At 31.7% G+C, this 21,822-nt stretch overlaps 1 protein-coding gene across 1 annotated transcript; it reads left to right on the forward strand.

Moving 5' to 3' along the window:
• Positions 1–12,039: 12,039 nt before the first annotated feature.
• On the forward strand, positions 12,040–15,629 carry LOC145102239 (WAT1-related protein At1g21890-like). The gene is made up of 7 exons (XM_079039620.1): positions 12,040–12,410; positions 12,506–12,568; positions 13,263–13,379; positions 13,482–13,737; positions 14,315–14,473; positions 15,049–15,200; positions 15,296–15,629. The coding sequence occupies exons 1-7, from the start codon at positions 12,217–12,219 to the stop codon at positions 15,492–15,494; spliced, it is 1,140 nt and encodes a 379-aa protein (XP_078895746.1). The 5' UTR covers positions 12,040–12,216; the 3' UTR covers positions 15,495–15,629.
• The last annotated feature ends 6,193 nt before the right edge of the window (positions 15,630–21,822 follow it).

The raw sequence follows: 21,822 nt of genomic DNA on the forward strand, positions 1-21,822 counted from the left end.
AAATTTTTCAAAAAAAAAAACTACAATTTTTTAAAAAAAATGTTTTTTTAAAAAATTTAAAAAACCTACATTAAAAAAAACTGCAATGTTTTCAGGAAAAAAAACTACAATTTTTTTATAAAAAAAACTGCAATTTTTTCAAAAAAAAAAAAAAAAAAAAAAAAAAAAAAAAAAAAAAAAAAACAACTCCACATTTTAAAAAAAAATGCAGTTTTTTTATAAAAACAACTGCACTTTTTTTCTTAAAAAACTGCATTTTTTTCAAAAATAACTGCAAGTTTTTTCTTTTACTATAATATTAAATCATAAAAGATCTTATTTTTATTAATCAATATATAAACATAATGGTACAATTATTTTGTTCGATACAAAATAATATATAAAAAATAAAAAAAGCTTTAAAGATTCACAATGTTATCATTTCTTCATATCAAGATTTCCATATTTTCTTCAATTTATCACTTTTTGCATCTTCAAAATTTTCCACAAATTTTTTCAAATCTACAAGAAAATAAAAAAAATGATTAATGCAAGAACACTCACAAAAATACATACATACATATATATATATACATATATATATATATATATATATATATATATATATATATATATATATCATGTAAGATTCACATTCAATTATATAATGTAATATTCACATGTGATTTTATCTTTTAAAATTCAAATGTGAAATTCATAAGAAAATAAAAACGAAGAACACTCACACAAAATTACATGTGATTCATATGTGAATTACATGTGATTTATATGTGAATCACATGTAATTCATATTTGATTCACATGTGAATTACATATAATTCATATTTGAATCACATGTGATTTATATGTGAATCACATGTAATTCACAAGGTTCGCTTGTGAATTACATGTGATTCATATGTGAATTACATGTTATTTATACGTGAATCGCGTGTGATTTATATGTAAATCACAGGTAATTCATATGTGATTCACTTGTGAATTACATGTGATTTATATGTGAGCCACATGTGATTTATATGTGAATCATATGTGATTTATATGTGAATCACATGTAATTTATATGTGATTCGCTTGTGAATTACATGTTATTCATATGTGAATTACATGTGATTTATATGTGAATAACATGTGATTTATATATGAATCACATATAATTCATATGTGAATTACATATAATTCATATGTGAATTACATGTGATTTTTATCAATCAGATATGTAATGTAACTAACTGTCTAGGTTACTGTAAAGGAATTACATGTGATTCAAGAAAAATAATTAATCAATAAAAAAGGAACAATTTTTAGTAACTTTTTTTAATTCTTTTTTAAGAAATGAAATTTTTTTAGTCAACTTGAAAATTACCCGTGTTTTGGCTTTGAATCATAATAGCTAATAGTTAAAGACATAAAGATACTTTAGACATACATATTTGGTCTGTAATTTGCAATCACAAAATAAATAAAGTGTAGCTAGTTGTACACGTGCCTTCTGGGATGGTGTAATCCAATATCATATAGTTGTCTGTGATAGTATTTCCAACTATGTGAATGTTTTCCGATAATAATTAAGTGCAATTTCAAGAGCCCATCCATCAATCACAAAAGCCACATCCTGCAACAAAATACATACACACCTTCTAATTAAATTTAAATCAAACAAAAAAAACAAGTAATTGCATCAATAATAAATGTTATTCATTTGTTACCTTAGGTTCTTCTTTTGTTATCTTCATTGTAAGAAAAATTCTTTCCATATTTCTATAAACTTCATCTTCTATTTTTCCATTAACTAATAGAAGTTGGCCTTTGAGTTCTGTACATGATTGAAACATAATGAAATTTGAAAACTACAAACAAATCATAAATTCTAAAATTTAATCAAACATGGAAAACTATCATTCCTACTCAAGATACAGGTAAACTCAAGAAATAACAACATAATTTTGTTCATTTGTTTACTTTATAATTGAAAAAAAAAATTGAAATGGTAAAATCCTAAGAAAATAATATGGATTATTAGAAGTGAACAAAGGAATGAAAAGTTGTATACTTGTATTAAGCCAATCTACCTTAAAATTAAAGTAAATGAACTAAATCTGGTTCAGGACTTTCATCGAGCAACTTGTGTGCACTTCAGAAAACCTAACACTTTGAATACAAATTGAATATATTTTCACCAGAAAGGTCCATGTTAAAGAGAACAACAATATTCATAAGGCAACACATGAAGGAAAAGAGCACTAGAGTTTTATATTTTCACAAAAATGTTCTTCTTAATAAGAAAACTTCTAAACTCTAAGTAATTTCAATATCACATACTGTATTGAATATGATAACTAAATCAGAATACGAACATGCATATAGATTGTCAACTTAATTTTGGTAATGCAGAAAAGCAAAAGTGACATCGGATCTAAAAAACCGAAGAAATGCAGAAAAATAAAAACCACTGTTTAGGCAACTTCTAGTGGATGAAAATTGAGACCGATATCAAGAGTTAGGGATAATCTGATAGGCTAAGGTCAAGTGCTTCAGGCGTAAGTATAGCGATCGAGACCAGATGCACTTTTCATATTTTTTGCACTTTGAATTCTTGATCGACAAATGATCTTCTTCTCCGTTCAGGTCTTCAATCCACAGAGGAGGCCGAGATGAAGTCGGCAATTATAGTGTACTCCGGGGAACAAATTGATGGAGGATAAAACGATTCAAAATCAAAGGATCTTCATTGGAATTTTTTTTCTATGAAGAACGTGAGATCAAGGAGTGTGGTGGTCGACAAAGGTAGAGGTGGCCAGTGAAGGTAGGAGGGAGGCGATCGACGACAGATGATGGAGGAGGCAGTCGTCCTTATCGTCAATGAAGAACGTGAGAGGGAGAGAGATTTGATGACGAACATAGAGAAATAGTATAAGGAAAGGGTTGGACAAGATCAGGTATAAGTTTTCTATCCCTAAAATGCCCTCTAACAAATTGAAATAAGATACCCCCGTGTTTTTTATTTCCAAGTTTTTACAAAAATGCCACAAATCATCTTGACCCTCTGTTATTTTGATCTAACGGTCCTTGTTTGGTTCTTGGGTTCTCGGGAAAGTATAGGTTCTCAAATGATCCTTCCTCTCTCTCTCTCTCTCTCTCTCTCTCTCTCTATATATATATATATATATATATATATATATATATATATATGGTTAAAATAGATGGTTACAATGTTTTGTGGTATTTTTGTAAATATTTGAAATGATTAAACGCGGGGGTATGTTACATAAATTAATTGAAGTGCGTTTTTGTATTAAAATCATATCATCATCCCCAAATCAATCGATGCCTTCTTTCTCTTCCAAATCCCTCGCTCATCTCAACATCCCTCTCATTCTCGATCATTCTCCAATCCAGAACCAACGTCCAAAATCCTTAGTCTCCTCCGTCAATATTCTCCCGTATTCATTGAATCGAGGAAGGTGAATGTCAAAGATCTTTCTCTCTCTCTCTCTCTCTCTCTCTCTCTCTCTCTCTCTCTCTCTCTCTCTCTCTCTCTCTCTGCAAAACCAACATCGCACCTCCATATTATCAGAGATCTCTTCTTTTTCTCCCTCTATAATGCCTTCTAATCACGACTAAATTCTGGTGGTGTTGGCGAATAAGACGATGCTTTCGAGACAGTCATGTGTTCAGAGATCTATAATTTAAGGACAAAATGGTCCAATCTGTTACCTGTATTCCTAGTCCTAGTTTTTATAGCTGAGATCAGTTTCGTCAACTCGATTTGATTAAGAATTTGGATCTCCTGAATTCTTCAACGGAATCATTCTACTGGTTTATGGAATCATGTCGTCGTAAAAAATGGTCAAATATGTTGCTTAAGTGGTTCTTTGATTTTACAAGGGAGGAGTCGAAGGTTGAAGCTCGTGAAGCTGGAATGTGGTTTGAGACCGTTGAAAGCTATCCGCTTTTGCGTAAGTTGTTGAAATATGTATACATCTGTTTTATGCTTTTGCTCCGTTTTTTGTGCCTCCTTGTTAGTAGTAATTATAGGTTTTAGGTGATTTTTACACCGATATATCATAATCATTCATGGAGATGTTCAATGGTTTTTTATTAGTATCCTTTGCTAAAGATTCTCATTGTTTATGATATCGATCGTTTTGTTACACCGGTAAACAGGGGAAATAGTGTTGCACCTAATCTGAGCTAAATTTATTGAAATTTTTTGTAGTTAAATGTATTTGCTCTCTGATGTTTGACTTTTGAAGTTACTCATAGATTATTTATGTCCAAATTGATTAATTTAGAAGAAAATATCGGTAGTTAGATGTAACTTTATGATATTCCTACTCTCAGAAACAAGTTTTAGGTTAAATTTGGTAGATCATTCAGGTTAATTTCAAATGTGAAAGTCTAAGGTTTGACCTAAAAAGTATATATCCATTCTTCTGCAATGACATTTGAAAAGTAATTTAAGAGGGATACACCTTCTGGTTTCATAATCTGATCTTGGAAATTTGTGTAGTGTTTGCTAGTTTGGTGTAGACTAAACATGTTGTGTCATGCATTGGTCAAGCTGAAGAATTTAGCTAGTAATGCATTTTTCTATTAGTATTTTTCTATTTATTTGATTGTTCTATAACCCTAAACTCTAAGGTAGTGTTTGGAATGAGCATTCCTTGAGCTGAAGGGTTGGAATGCTTTGCTATATTTATAAATTACAGTTTTCACAGTCTCCAATAACACCGATGTTTATAAAAAAAATTAGAACTTTAATTTTTTTTATTCACCAAGAATAACTGAAAATATACTTTTATTATATTTCCTTTCTAAGACAAGAAATATGTACTTTAAACAACGTGAAATATGTGTATATGCAATTATGTATATCCACTGAATCACTTTCAATTGCTTAAACCTCTCCTTTTTGTAGGTGCTTATTAAAGGCATATCATATCAGCTCATGTTGTTGTTTTCCTCATCAACTTGCTATTTTCCCTCATTAACTTGTTGTTTTCCCTCATCAACTTGCAAATGATCTCACTTTTTCAAGGTTTGAATATATAAATTAGAAAAAACAATTAGTGATTTAAAAAATTAAAAAAACAATAACCTCGGTTAAATAAATTTTGATTATTTTATATAGGTATTGGAATTATTTGAGGAAACTAATATTCGTGTTGGAGTCATATAATTTAAAAAATTTAAAGCTATTAATCAGTTTGTAACAAGCACTGAATGTTTAATTAGCAAAGAAATCCATAAAACTACCTCATGCTTATAGCCAATTGCAACAAGGAAGATGGCGACTAAGCAACAAAAAAGACGTCGAGAGGTTAAGAAGATGATCATGTTAAGAGTTCATCGCAGCAGCTAAAGGCATAAGTTCAATTTAGTTCCTGAGATTTAGAAGGTAAGGGAAATATGGTTCATTATTTAATTATTTAAATATGATCATGTTAAGGTTTTTTTTATTTAATTATTTAAAAACAGAAAAAATGATTATAACATGTCTAAAGAAAATAGTAAAAGAACATCTCTAGCCATTTTTGACAAGACTTACATGTATCAAAATGGTTTCAATTTTTTCATTCGGTGAATAGGAGGATATTTAACTGGTTCTTTGTTGATTTACATAAGTGAAGAAGATGCATTTTGGCTAGTGGTGGCATTATTCAAAGGAGTTGTCCATGCTCCAATGGAAGGATTATATTTGGTAACTTCATTTCTACATGTTCTTAATTTAGTACATATATGTAATTAATATACATATATGTAATTAATGTACATATATGTAATTTAGTACATATATGTAATTTAGTACACAAGTGAATCATATATGAATTACATGTGATTCACATGTAAATGGTTAACTTGAATTGTTGTTGTTTACAACATAACAACTTTTGAGCATTTAAATTATATGTGATTGACATGTAAATCACAAGTGAATCACATATGAATTGCACGTGATTCATATGTAAATCACAAGTGAATCATATATGAATTACATGTGATTCACAAGTGACTCACATATGAATTACACTTGATTCACATGTAAATCACATATGAATTACATGTGATTCACATTTAATCACAAGTGAATCACATATGAATTACACGTGATTCACATGTAAATCACAAGTGAATCATGTATGAATTACTCGTGATTCACATGTAAATCACAAGTGAATCACGTATGAATTTCACGTGATTCACATGTAAATCACAAGTGAATCAAATATAAATTATACATGATTCACATGTAAATCACAAGTGAATTACATGTGATTCACATGTAAATCACAAGTAGATCACATATGAATTACACGTGATTCACATGTAAATCACAAGTGAATCACATATGAATTACATGTGATTCACATTTAAATCACAAGTGAATTTCATGTGATTCACATGTAAATCACAAGTGAATTACATATGAATTACACGTGATTCACATGTAAATCTCAAGTGAATTACATATGAATTACGTCTATATGCACACATGCATTTTGTGTGAGTGTTCTTCGATAATTTTTTTTTTTTAATTTTCTTGCGAATTTCACATTTGAATTTTAAAAGATACAATCAAATGTGAAAATCAAATTTTATAATCACATTGTTAATGATCCACATATGAATTACATGTAAATCACATATGAATTACATATGATTCAATGTAATTCACATATGAATTACATGCGATTCACATGTAAATCACATATGTATTTTTGTGAGTGTTTTTCCATCAATCACTTTTTTTAATTTTCTTGTAGAATTGGAAGAAATTGTGATGAATATTCAAGAGGTGAAAAATGATAAATTGAAGAAAATATGGAAATATTGACACGAAGACATAAAAACTCTTTGAAATTTTGTAGTATTTTTTTTGTTTTTTATATTTTATATTGTATCGAATAAAATACTTATTGTATTGTGTTTATAGATTAGTAAATAAAATGAGTTTTCTTATGATTTCCGTACAAATATTATAGTATATGAAATATGCATATATGCATTTGTAAAAATATGCATAAATGTACCAAAAATGTTGATTTTTTGGTTAAAAAATTATAGTATTTTTTAAATATTCCAATTTTTTTAATTTTATTGATTTTTAAATTCTTTAAAAAAAATTGCAGTTTTATTTTTAAAATATTTTTTTCAAAATTCATGTTTTCTATAAAAAAAATTAAAAAAATATACACTTTTTAAAAAAAACTGAAAAATACTATTTTTTAAAAAATCCGAAAATTTGATTTATAATGCAATTTTTTAGACATTTCTACTAATATTTACAATAACACAAAAAATTAAACATTAAATGAGATTGATAAGATTACGATCATGCCCTTAATGAATTAGTATTGATCTAACGCTCCACTTTTAGTTTTCGGAATCTCGGGAAACTATGAGTTCTCAACCGATCTCATCCATATTATATATATATATATATATATATATATATATATATATATATATATATATATATATATATATATATATATATATATATATATATATATATAGGATTAGTTTATTTTGTTTTTACTAAGTATTGTGTGCCAGAATGCACAGATCTGGACCAACGGATGAAATTAATCAATGGATATGATTTGAGAGTGTATGATATTACAATGGGGATAACATGCACCATATAATAACACAATTTTTAGCAAAAGAGTATTTTGGACAATTAACTATATTTATAAAAGGAAATTTTCGGATTTTTAAGGATGATTAATTCTCCTAATTTAAAAAAAAAAAAAATTGAATTTTTTAATTAATTCAATTTCAATTTTTACCAATTATATTTTGTCAGAATATTTTTTTTAGAATGATGCTCTTTCAGAATTTTATTCTAATAGAATATTATTTTGTTAGAATGATATTCTTTCAAAATTTTACTCTAATAGAATATCATTGAAGAAAAATAAAACTTTTGAATCAGATGTTGAAAAATAACAAACATTCTAATATATTCTTATACATCCGAACTTAAATACAAATTCATACATAATATATAACAAGTAATTAAATTCATTCTTAACGAATTCAACTATGAACATAAACTACATTCATTCTTGAAATCTCTTGCAAAAAAAATATCGGCATTCTTGAAAGAATCCTCATTCACTTTCTTGTTTCGTTTCTATATGTCTTGTATATGTTTGACCTCTAAGCCATTTCAAAATATGCTAGCATTGTATGAGATTGACATTTTGTGAGATTGACATTCTGTCAGAATTGTATTGCATGAGAATGATTTTATACAATGAGTCTTTCCCATCAGGTCTTCAAGCCATTCTATCACAAATTCATTGTTGAATATTTTGTAGTGATACACTTGTAACAACTGCACATTAAACATATAACTAATTAACTACAATTCTATCAAAATACAACAAAAATATTCTTACAGAATAAATTATTCTTGCAGAATGGTTTTGAATATTCTTAAAGAATTTGTATTATCAAGAATATACCCAACGAACAAAACATTTGAAATATAAATGCAGGAAAGATCATGTTAACACAAATATGTATCTTGAATTAATAACTACAAAGATGTAGTTTATATCAGATGTACCTTCACGCTCATCTAGTCTATTTTGGGCATTTACAAAAGCATACACAGATAAAAATAAAAAAAAATAAAAAAAAAAAAAACATGTAAGATGCATTTGTATTTGTAAAATCTATTTTCAAAATCAGAAAAACAATTGGATGTAAAATCTATTTTCAGGATTGAGGTAAATAATCTTTTGTTTCCAGTTACAAATACCTAGATTTCAACTATGCATTTTATCAAACACGTGGTGTGCTTCTTCAGTTTCTTCAAAAAAAATTAGTGATAGTCTTACCAATTCAGTTTCTTGAATTCAAGAAACAAACCCAAACAACCATGAGTTATATCCCATCCATTATCATAAATTTTTTTAGGAAAACCCAAACATCCAAATTTACATGGATTCAAATCAAAATAAGATGAAGAAGAAGAAGATCACCTGTTGGCCATGGATGCAACACCACCACCTCTTTTCCGACCGCCACCACCTTTATCCTCAACTGCTTCCTCATCCTAACATCATCATCGGAGTAGAAATACACAACGACTGTGTAACAAAAACAGAAACAAAAACAAAATTGTTTATGCAACTTGATTAGATTGTGATTTGAAGAATAAAGGACAGTTGAAATCAAAGATTGAATCAATTAATTGGACCTTTCGACCAACACGACCGCTTCTCCACAACAGTGTTTTGGAGGTTTTGCAATCAATGCAGAATTTCTCTTCACAACTTATCGATTCCTGAGAAATCAAAACAAAAAGAGAAATAAAACGATCAAGAACTTATCTTCGAGCTTTGAAAATATCAATTAACGATTGACGATCGAGTGTGTGTGTATACCATTTATGTTGTGTTGATTTTTGTTTGGTTTCTGGAAATCAGAATCCAAAATCAGATACCTGAACTTGAAATCAGAATCAGAGAGTTTGAAGGACAACTGAGAATTGAAGATGGAAGGGGAAAGAACCCTAACCGAGGACAAGGGTATGTGGATTACCGAACCAGAGAAATATTGATTCCTTGAATATAATACATGATGCAAGAGAGACTAGGTCAAAAATATTGATTTTATTTCCTTAATTGCAGGATTTCAATTGAATGATTCCTTAATTAAAAAGTACAAAATGTCCATAATACCCTTAAATGATTTATTTAATTTTTTATTATTTCTTGCATTCTCATTGGTACATTCAGACACACAATACTTGTTAAAAACATTTGAACCTATATATATATATATATATATATATATATATATATATATATATATATACTAGTTTATAACCCATGGAAACCATGGTTACAAAATTAATTGAATTTTTATAATAAAAACTCAAAATTATTAATCAATTATTTTAAATAAATTATTAATTACGATATTTTTTAATTATATATAATTATAATCATTGATTTAAATAAATATGTGAAATTATATCACTTTATAATTTGTATTAATTTTATTTTATTTTTTATTCTAATGTTACTATTTTAATATAATTAAAGTGGGAAATTTAAATTTTGAAATTTGAAATGAAGAATCAATAGGTTGACAAGTAGCATGCATTAATTAGAAGACATAATAAGGTGACACGTGTCAAAAAGAGAATAACATATGCATTAATTATAAGGCCTAATAAATGACACATGTCAAAAGGAGAATAAAACTATTCTCTTATTAGAATAGATATATATATATATATATATATATATATATATATATATATATATATATTGTGTGCATGTATGACTGATTCTGGACCAATCATTTTAGTTATTTTAAGAAAGTAATTAATGCATATTACATGTTGAAGATATAATGAATATTAATTACATCTTCAGCATTTAGTATGTATTAATTAATTTTTTAAAATAACTAAAATGATTGGTCCAGAATCAGTCATATATGCACACAATAGATAGTGAAAACATTTTATATATATATATATATATATATATATATATATATATATATATATATATATATATATATATATATATATATATATATATATCGCATAACTTAACATTAAAACAATCATTAATCCAAAAATCAAATTTCCACCAATCTACCCATTTCATAAAATATGTTTCTCAAAGTTGGCGTTACATTACCGATAATTTCTCACTTAAATAAACATATATCATGTGTGTATTTGTGAAATAGTGATCAAGTCAAAAACAACTTTCTTTATATGGTTGTCATTCATTTTTCTCTCCAATGGAAGATCCCCATTGTTCACTTCAAAAACTTTTCTAACGCCTTTTTCTTATGCGAATTTTGGTAGAATCACATTAGATTCCCTACACAAGTAATCTCAATGCACTATAAGAGAGATTCTCCTAGAATTCGTTGTTGGGGTGGGGTCATGGATGGTCCATTAAATAAAAATTTTATAGAAATTATAAAAGGGTTAATAAGTAATAATATAGTATTTATTTATTTGTGTATTATAATATTATTCATGCATGTGTTTTTTTTTTTTGCGAAATTAAGATGTTATAGTATTATACTCACTTTATAAAAGCTACTTAATTATAGTATGATACTCTTCCTTTTTTTTCATTCGAAAATTATACTTTAAGGAAATATTCACTTAAGTTTACATAATAAAAAAGCTATTCACATGATATTGATATTAATGTAATTGAGTATATCTTTTTATATATATAATAATGTTCTTAGAAGGATTGAAATACTTCAATAAAAATAATAAAAAAAAATATAATTTCATTGCTTTTGTATTTGTTAGTGTATCCTCTATGTGACAAGGTCTTATAAATGATTATATATATTGGGTCCTCCTCTCCACAAGAACTTCACACATATATATATATATATATATATATATATATATATATATATATATATATATATATATATATATATATATATATATATATATATATATATATATATAAAAGATATAAAATATGGAGCCCAAGATCATTCCTCTAAGAAAGTCATTATAGAGAAAAAGAAGACTCCATATATAGTCACTTATAGTTATAAGTCCAAACGAAACATGAATTATGTGTAATAAAAACGAAACATGAATTATGTGTAATAAACAATCACCTTGTACAAAGAATGGAGACTTCATATATAATCATTTATAAAACCGACAAAATCAGGAATTATGTGTGATAAACAATATGATTATCAAGGAGCTATGTCACATAACAAGCAAGTAGCTATGTCACATAACAAGCAATGTTATCTTCAAATTATCGCCATTTTATATTTAGAATAAACATGGTGACGCAATATATATACATTCTCTTTTACGTAGCTAGTTATATTTTTTTTTCCTCCAGTAAAATGATAAATAATTATAGATAAAGTTTATAGATTCCATCATTTATCATGATAATTGCTTTAAACTGGATGAGAGAATATTCTAATGAAAGAATCAAAGCGAGTGCTCTCCCTTGCTGCAAGCATATATAGATGACTAGATGGAGTGGCAAATATTGTGTTCCCATTGATTTCCACTAGCTCAATATTTACCACCTAGCTAGGTTAAACTTTTGCTTTCCCATGTGTATATATAAACCCAACCTTGTCCACCATTGAAGTACACCAAAGTTGCTCGCATCAGAGATATATATAATTATATACACATATATTTACTACAGTTAGCTAGCTAGTGAAATGGGGTTGCTAGGAGAAGTCCTGAATTCATCAAAACCATACATAGCCATGGTTGCTCTCCAGTTTGGTTATGCAGGAATGTACATAATAACCATGATCGGCATGAAGCGAGGACTCAGCCACTGGATTCTGGTCGTCTACCGCCATGCCACAGCTACTCTTGTCATCGCTCCTTTTGCGTTTGCTTTTGAGAGGTTGGTTTCTCAAGGATGCACATCCACATGAAAATGAACATCCCTACGCTTAATCATGAGTTGAAATTAACGAATTGTTTGCTCTAATTTTGCAGGAAAATACGGCCAAAGATGACACGTTCTGTCTTCCTCAAAGTTCTGCTTCTTGGTTTGCTAGAGTAATTCTTCTCTTCTGAGAACCACTTCTTTCTCTCTGATACAAAAAAACACATTCCTATATGAAACGTTACTTGTTAATCATCTTATTTTGTGCATTAAACTACCTATAGAATCCAGACAACCCTTAAGTTAAATTAAAATATGAGTAGCACAGCATATATATATATATATATATATATATATATATATATATATATATATATATATATATATATATATATATATATATAGTGCATAAAAGGTTCAAGAAAACTGATATATATCCGAAAACATTAATTGGTTATGTCGCTATACCATTACTAAATATATGGATATATGATGGAGAAGCCACTGATGTTACAATATAACAAAGTATTGTGTCCAGATCATACATGACTCATGTGGTATTAATCTTGGCTCTCTGCTATCACTCTTTCCTTGCGTATAAGAATACAATATAGTCCTGCCAAGTGCATGTACGTGAAGTATCAATTACCATCAAGCATGTATTTTGCTTTTAAAAGAAAAAGGAAAGAAGTATACGATTTTAATGAGATAAATTAAGAATTCACTCACATGCATGCGTATGTCCTATACAGCTAAATTATGGCAAGTTTAATTGATTAATAATGTAACTTCGACTAGTAAATATAGATTTAATTATTTATCAGCGAATAGGGGTTAATTAACTGTTATTTTTGACAATAATTATAGGCCGGTGATCGATCAAAACTTGTATTTCTTGGGGATGTCGATCACATCTGCAACATATGGCTCTGCTATCGTCAATGTCCTTCCTGCCCTCACCTTCGTACTGGCATTGATTTTCAGGTAACCTTTTCATGATTAATTAAGTTCGGACTCTGAAATGATAGATGGAACTTGTTCTTGAATTCTTGATATATAATCTAAAGATTTTCTATTATGATTCAGGTTGGAGAAGGTGAATCTGAAACGTATGCATAGCCAAGCGAAAATAGTTGGAACGGTGATTACATTGACCGGAGCAACGGTGATGACTTTGTATAAAGGACCAATTGTTGACATTCTGTGGTACTCTCATCACGGAGCTACAACCACCCACAAGGCTGCCGCCGCCGCTGCTTCATCGTCCGGCCAACATTATCTCGCCGGCACTATTATGATTCTGATTTGTACCTGCAGTTGGGCCGGATACTTCATCGTTCAGGTATCTAACATGTCTTTCAATTTCAAAACCAACCACCAAATAAAACATAATTACTTCTGTTCTTATCGATTCAGTCAATAAGGATTGATTAATCCATAAACCTTTGAAAATACCTTATGCTTTTACGCATTTGCTCTTAATTATATATGTAATGTTGATCAATTCACTACATGCATGGTTACGTAGAGTTTTTAACAACACAAAAAAGAATAATATTTTAATTACTACAAAAATCCTATGGTCGCTACTAAATCCAGAAAAAACGAAGCTTTTAATACAAGGAAAAATTAATGGTTTATTACAAAAAAACAGTTACGCTGCTATAAAATGTAAAGATACTTTATGTATTTTGCCATATAATATTATGAAAAATACAAAAAAAAAAAAAAGCCCATTTTTATATTATTAATTATTATACATTCATTGACCAAAATTTTTTAATAACATATTTATACCCACCTAGTATCATTTTAAGATAAAAACCGTTTCATGTTGTTCCTTTTGTCAAAAAGACATCATCTTTATTAGTAATTAACCATTGATGATGTTGATTAATTTTGTATGTGCATACATGCAGTCCATTACGCTGAAAGAGTATCCCGCAGAGTTGAGTTTAACATCGTTGATATGTTTAGCTGGTACGGTAGAAGGCGGAATTATAGCCATGATCATGGAGCGTGATCCGAAAGCATGGGCTCTTGGATTCGATTCTAGGCTTCTGGCATCTGTTTATTCTGTGAGTTGCTTCTCAAAATTGTCAGATTCCTTTTCCTTTTACAAACCAATTTAAAGCATATGTTTCAATTCGACAAAATAGAAACTGTACAAGAATAAAATATATATATATTCTCCTTTGATTTTGCACTACCATTCATGGTTATGGGATCTACTGTGCACTTACGTGTGTACGTAGTACAAGATAAAACATTTTGCATCCACTTTTTAAAGTCTTCCGTAAAGGTTGGTGTTACGTATTCTCATTCGATCCGTGAATAAACTGATATGTCTTCGACATTTGGTTTCATAACCAACATTGGGATGTAAATTATACTATTTTCAAAGCAAAAGGACCTTTTTTTGTTTGACACTATCATCTTCTTGTTGAGGCAAGCATGAATTTAAGACTGTACTTCTACTATACAAAGAAAGAAATATTTGAATAGAGTTCTTAATATATAAATACAAAAGTATGCATAATTTTTTGGGTATTCAAAGTTTGACACGATGTCTATGATTTTCATATACATGAATTAAGTGCTTTAAATTTTCAATATATAATTATCAATACTAATAGTAATAATACTTTGGTAGGGGGTAGTTTGCTCCGGGATTGCATACTATGTTCAAGGAGTTGTGAATAGGGTTCGAGGTCCAGTGTTTGTGACCGCATTCAGCCCGCTATGCATGATCATAACTGCGGTTCTTGGTGCCATCGTTTTGTCTGAGCAAGTCCACCTTGGAAGGTATGATATTTGATTCGTTTAGAGACCAAACTATATATGTCGGTTAATTATATATAGATATTTGTTTCACTAAATCCAACTATATTTATTAACAGTTTGATAGGAGCCATCATCATAGTGATGGGTCTTTACTCGGTGGTGTGGGGTAAAAGTAAAGATCATCTGTTGGCATCAGGGAAAGGATCGGCTCAAGAATTGCCAACAGTTGACAAAAGCCGTCTTGAGTTGGCAAACACCATGGATAATCCATCCAAGGTTACAATAAAGGATACAATTCGCCCGCAAGATCCTTGATTGAGGATCGCTTTCTATTTTCTATAGCTATTGACTTGTATTTTGTGTGCCGATTCCTCAATGTAAGAGGTGACATTTCCTATAACATATACCCTTTTGTTTTGATGATGCAATCAAAAGATCATGATTGTGAGATATTGTAAAAAACTCAGAAACTTCATCTTTATCTTTTATCAAACGAAACAAAACTTACAATAAAAAAACCTTATATGAAAATCAATTTGCACTCAACAAACTCTTTCTACTAATGATAAGGCTAATTTAACAGGACTATGCCTTTCACCCCCCCCCCCCCCCCCCCCCAAAGGTTAACGTTGGAAACTCAACTTTCAGGAAGGGATCAACAAGACCCATTTCTCTACATATTGACCAAACATCAACTATTTAGTAAGAATATCATCATGTTGTTTTCCAAAGCATTTTTTTACAATTTTTAACAATCATTATAAAACATTTCCACGTAGTACATAAACTTTATAATGTTTAGTTTTTTCATGGTAAATGAGATTTAAAGATAACTTAATAGTAGACTCATTGTAAGAAAAATATTAACAAAAGTTAAATTTTTATACCAAGATCAAACATCAATTTTAAAATCCACATAACTTTACAAGATAACATATTGTTGCAAGTGCTCTATAGTTAGATTATGTAGAAGATCATGAAACAATATCTTTTTTCTTGCTTTTCCAAGAAATCAAAAGAATTCTTAAATAAATATAGTTTCCGCTAACATACTTTCAAGATGTCCAACACTTTCCCCGATCAAAATCAACATATCCTTTAAGCGATAAGGAGTTAGTTTTGGTAATGCTAACTCTCATACAAGGATTTAACTTTAAGAACCTCAAAACACAAAAGCAATATTAAGATGTGAATTCCTAGGACTATATACGTATGAACAGGTGTATTGTGTGTACAAGAAATGAAATATCAAGACATGTATTTGCTAAGTATATTAACTTTTAGTTTGTAAAAATAAGTTACATATTTTAACAACCCATCATTATCATCAATTTCATTGTCTGTTACAAGTCGAATTTCTCATTTTCATCATCGAGGATAGTTTATGTTACGCCCTTTTGTTATATTAACATTTCATCTTGGTTTAAGTCAAGTTTTATGGGCCAAAGTGTAAGAAAATGATTTGTGGTCATGTATATGGAGTAAAGGGTCATTTTCTCATACTTTAAGGGCCTAGTTTGAAGTTTGTGATGTATTTAAGCTAAGTTAACTGTAGAGTCCAAGAAACCTATCGTATTTGCAACCAACAAATCCCAAAGTGAATGTGTGGCTTGTGTGCTTACCATATTTTGAGTAGAAGTTATTAAAGTGAAGATTTGTTGCTTTGTGGTAGAGTTATATTGGTGTTCTTTGGATATGCTTCCCTTTATCTTGTCCTTTGTGTTGTCTCGGTTTTTCCAGAAAGTACGTAGTGTATTACTTGAGTTTCTTATGTTCCTTTGAGTCACACTATGTGTGATAGCCATGGATTGTGCAAAATCCACGGTAAATGTCGTGGTTTGATCACAAAAGGTGTTCTAGCCAACATGAACATTTAACTAAGGTTTGGAAAGGTTGAAATCCTCCCAAAAGGGGTTTTGATCTGACCCGAATCAGACTGGAGAGGACATAATGTCACACCCCCAAACCAAGGATGGCGGAAACGTCCGGGGGTGGAGGACTTTATGTATAGTATCACAACAACGAGTATAATAGTTCTCAAAGTAAATACAACCATCATAAATATAATTGAAAAGGTTACACCATAGTATATGTTTACATGTTCAAAATCAATTACATTATGATGACAGAATGAACTGTTTGACGATTTAACGTCCCATCCTCAAAATACTGTTGATTTCCTGTATCACTGATTTCCTGAGAATATAAGCAGTTTTGAAAAAGTGTCAACAATTAAGTTGGTGAGTTAATAAGATTTTGAATGCAGTAGTAAAAGTCTTTTTCCTTGTAAATGTGGTGTTTATCCAGAAAAATCCAATATTTTTCTTAAAGTGTGAAATGTAGTCTTAAAATCCAAAGACCGAAATGTACAAGTAATTTCCCATACTTCTAGTAAAAACAATGCAAGTTTAAATTGACATAAACTCGTTTGATTTCGTGAAGTTCCCGTAAATCCTATGTTTTGTGAATACCCTAAGTGAGTTATTATAACCATGTTATGACCCAGTCGGTCTTGTATGCGACGTTCTTTAGGCGTCGGACGTTAATGACATTTGTCACTCGTAGACCTCAAGGTCCTACTGCAGCTAACAACAAGGTGTGGGGTGTCAATCCCAATATAGATCTATACACAACTATCACGCTCTCCCTCCAAGAGACTCTGGTTACAATTACAGGACTTTTATTGTGCTACTTTAAAAGTAACGTGAAGCGAATGTCTCAATAAGTTATTCGTTAACAGATTTACGTGGTGAACCGAAAACTCTTGTGTAGAAATAAAACCTTTCGTAGGAAGTTTGCTCGTATAACATGAACTATCTTTTTCATAGTTTATCAAATTGTTTGTAATGTAAATGAACATAAACAATACCTATTATAGTTTATCAACTTGTTTGTAATGTAAATGAACATAAACTATACCTATTATAGTTTATCAAATTGTTTGTAATGTAAATGAACATAAACTATACCTATTTTAGTTTATCAAAATGTTTGTATGCAATGGATATAAACTTTGTTTATTCTGATTAATTACCATACTTATGGAGGTAAGAATCCATTTGTTTTCTGATGTATGTCTATTTATCAAGACAAAATGACATATAATATAACACATATATGCACATAATGATACACACCATGCTCAACAAGTCACAAGGTGTAAATGAAATTGTTAACCATTTTCTAAGTTTTAACCTTTTCATTCCTGTTCTTAGAAAAATCACAGAAAAATCATTTGAAGTCGAAATTAGAATCCGTAAACTCTGGGAGTTTGTAAAATGTTTCTAGTTTGTTCCTAAATTTTATTATGATTTTTAAAGACATTTAACTTGTGTAAAAATGTCCATATTCACAGACTGGTCCGGATTTGTTCTTGAAATGATAGGCTGTTTTGTAAAAATCACCATAAATTGTAGAAACATCGTATGGAGATGTGCAAGTAGTCATTTGAAAGGTATGAACCTGAACTGTTTGCACCTTATATAGTTTTGAACAATAAAATGTTTAAGTTGACCAAAACAGTCCATGAATGGAGTTAAACTTTTCTGATGAAAGTTGTTGGGTGAGTTTAGTTGTGTTCTTAGTGTTTTAACTTGTATTCCTGTAACGTCCCAAAATTCAAGACTAAAAATTCCTTTTAATAAAACATTACTTAAAGCAAAATTATCGATCCAAAACATAATCAGAGTATTAGTTTCCAAAACGCATGTTCGTTATCAGAGTAAAACATTCCCAGACTGTCTAATCTATGGTGTGTGCCATGCGATCACCCCGAGCTCTTCCCTCCGCTACCGGAAGTACCTGAAACCAAAACTGAAAACCGTAAGCACGAAGCTTGGTGAGTTCCCCACCCTACCACATACCATGCATAACCACATACTGCACATACTGGGCCACGCCCGCTATCCTGGGCCTCGCCCCTACCTCGGGCCTCGCCCGCTACAACGGCCCCGCCTGGCTTCGAGCCCCGCTCGGATACAGATCTGTTTCACTCAGGCCTCGCCTGTCACAGGGCCTCGCCCGCTAACATATAATAGCACATAAAAATATCACAACACATAAGCTAAACACATACTAACGGATCCTGTCCAAAGGCCTCGCCTATCCTGGGCCTCGCCCTTGACCTGCTACTGATGAGTCATGGAACCCCGTCCATGCTCCTACTGATAGTGAGATACAGGCCCAGCCCACACTCACTCTTTCCCTAACTTGGGCCTCGCCCCTGATCTGTTGCTAATGAGATGTGGAACACCATCCACACTCTTCTATTGATGAGATACGGGACCTCGCCCACACTCACCTCCCTACCAGGCACATACAAGTATCACACAGACAACAAGTATAAACTATCACATAAACCATTCCTTGGGCACCCGCCCGCTATCATTGGACCTCGTCCTGAATATCATACTAGCATACTGTGCCTAGGGCTAACCCCCGAGTCTTCTACTCATAACTACATGGGTCGGCATTGTGGCCGTAGACCCATTCACACAAATGGAAACTCACCTACACTAGCTGAACTCGCTGATGATCCCACTAGCTGCTGACCGGCAACTCTCTGAACTCCTGCTCCGCTAGCTCCCCAAGCTACCAAAATCAATGCAACACTTAGTCTAACTGACCCCCGACAGTCAAGCAAGTCAACTCTTGTCAAAGTCAAAGTCCTGGTCAAAGTCAACCTCCCAAGTCAACCCTACTCGTCGAGTCAACCTACTGACTCGCCGAGTTCATAAGTTCAGAGTCCTTCCATTCGCGACTCGACTCGCCGAGTCAGTCCATGACTCGCCGAGTCTACCGATTTCCGAGTCCTGACCTGCCCGACTCACTGATTCGAGTCTCAACTCGAAGGGTTTGGGGTTTCGTGACCTGACTCGCCAAGTCCAAGAACAAACTCGCCGAGTCCAAGACAACCTTCAACAGACTCGCCGAGTTGTTCTTCAAACTCGCCGAGTTCCTGCCCAACTTCATCCGACTCGACGAGTTGTTCATCCCACTCGTCGAGTTCCTACTAATCTTCATGCTACTCGCCGAGTCCACTCAAAGGACTCGTCGAGTCCATTCAGATCTACATACATGCAGAGGACTTTTGAGTCATGCATGGACTCCAAACTGTAGATCTACCCTTCCCAAGCCTATTCCTCACGTAAAGTTGCAAACTTTACGTGTAGAGAAGGAGATCTAGGCTAAATACACCATAAACTAGGGTTTAAGGCAAAGAGGCTTCAAAATCAACTCAAGGGCAGATACTTTATGCTTCACAAGGCCAAAATATGCATAGATCCGAAGTAGCAACTTCAGATCTGGCTGCTAACTCAAATGGATACTAATCATGGCTAAAAAGCCCCAAAACTCACACATAGATCTAGGTGCAAAGGAGTCCAAGAACTAGTTTATTACCTCCAAATTTTCAGAAATATCTTCCCAATCCCAGATCTATAGCCCCCTTCTTGCACCTTCAAGATCCTTCTTCCTTCTCCAAGCTTTAATGCACTCTTCAAGGTAATAATTGGCTCAACAATGGATATGGCGTCTAGGGTTTGGTATTCTGGGTTAGAGAGGCAGTAAAGGAACCCTAGGGAAGAGAATGAGGCGCTTAAATAGGCTCCAAGTCTCGAATTTAGGGTTTTCCTCGTACAGACCAAACTCGCCGAGTCTCCTTGGCTGACTCGTCGAGTCGGTCACTTACTCCTCGACCTGGATCCCGCTCAGACTCGCCGAGTTCCTCCTTGGACTCGACGAGTCGTCCCTTAAACTTAGGGTTTCCTTACCTTTCTTGGCCTTCCTGACTTTGGGTGTTACAATTCCCCCCCCCCCCCCCCCTTAAAACTTAAGAAAAACGTGAAAAGATAGGGGTATGAACTCACGTTGTGTGTTCTTAGTGGATGGATGTTGAAGAAAAGAAGTGTTCTACTCAAGAACACTTAGAAGATGCCTTGAAGATTCGAAGATCTAACATGAATATGATGATGTTTGTGTAAGATATCTATGATTTGAGTAGAAGGAAGTGAAATAATCATATGAAGGATGATAATACTTACCAAAAGTATAAGAAAAGCTTGGAGAATAGCCTTGAATCTCGAAATTTAGAGAGAGTATTGAGAGAGAAAGGTGTTTGTCTTTTGGAGGAAAAATGAGAGAAATGTGAGGAGAGATAAGAGTTTTTCCAACCTTTGACTAAGAGTGTGGCTGGAAAATGGTGGGAAAAGGACAATGAAATGACCATGTATTGTGAAAGGACAAGGGTTGGTCATGGAGTGGGTATGGGGTGGTTGCTTGTGTCATACACAAAGGCAAAGTCAACACTCTACCTAAAATATCCTACCCACTAATCTTGGATAAGGATTATACCCAAAACGTGATAAAATCATGAAATATGGAGTTCTATATGTTGAAATATGATTTTTGGGTGAAAAACTCGCGTTAAAATAATTAAAAACGGACTTAAAATGCAAAACTAGTCGAAAACCGGGCAAAAAGGGTAGTTCTGCGAAGCTTCTCGCAATGGGGACCGAAGGTGCGAGGGTTCGGTCTTAGCAGCATTAGAACCGAAGGCATGGTTCGGTTGGTGTATTGGAACCGAGAGGGGGGAGGTTCGGTCCGAGCTATCTCGCAGGCGAACTCCTCAGGAGGGACCGAAGGC

This window comes from Lactuca serriola, chromosome 4, assembly GCF_051521515.1.
Source record: "Lactuca serriola cultivar US96UC23 chromosome 4, Lser_US96UC23_V15, whole genome shotgun sequence".
In the NCBI taxonomy this organism is placed as follows: Eukaryota; Viridiplantae; Streptophyta; class Magnoliopsida; order Asterales; family Asteraceae; genus Lactuca; species Lactuca serriola.

What these genes read in the sequence shown, in the direction of transcription:
- LOC145102239 (XM_079039620.1), top strand. Translation starts at nt 12,217, where the DNA reads ATGGGGTTGCTAGGAGAAGTCCTGAATTCATCAAAACCATACATAGCC. An exon ending in GTACTGGCATTGATTTTCAG is followed by an intron (nt 13,380 to 13,481) that starts GTAACCTTTTCA and finishes ATTATGATTCAG; the next exon opens with GTTGGAGAAGGTGAATCTGA. An exon ending in TTCTGGCATCTGTTTATTCT is followed by an intron (nt 14,474 to 15,048) that starts GTGAGTTGCTTC and finishes ATACTTTGGTAG; the next exon opens with GGGGTAGTTTGCTCCGGGAT.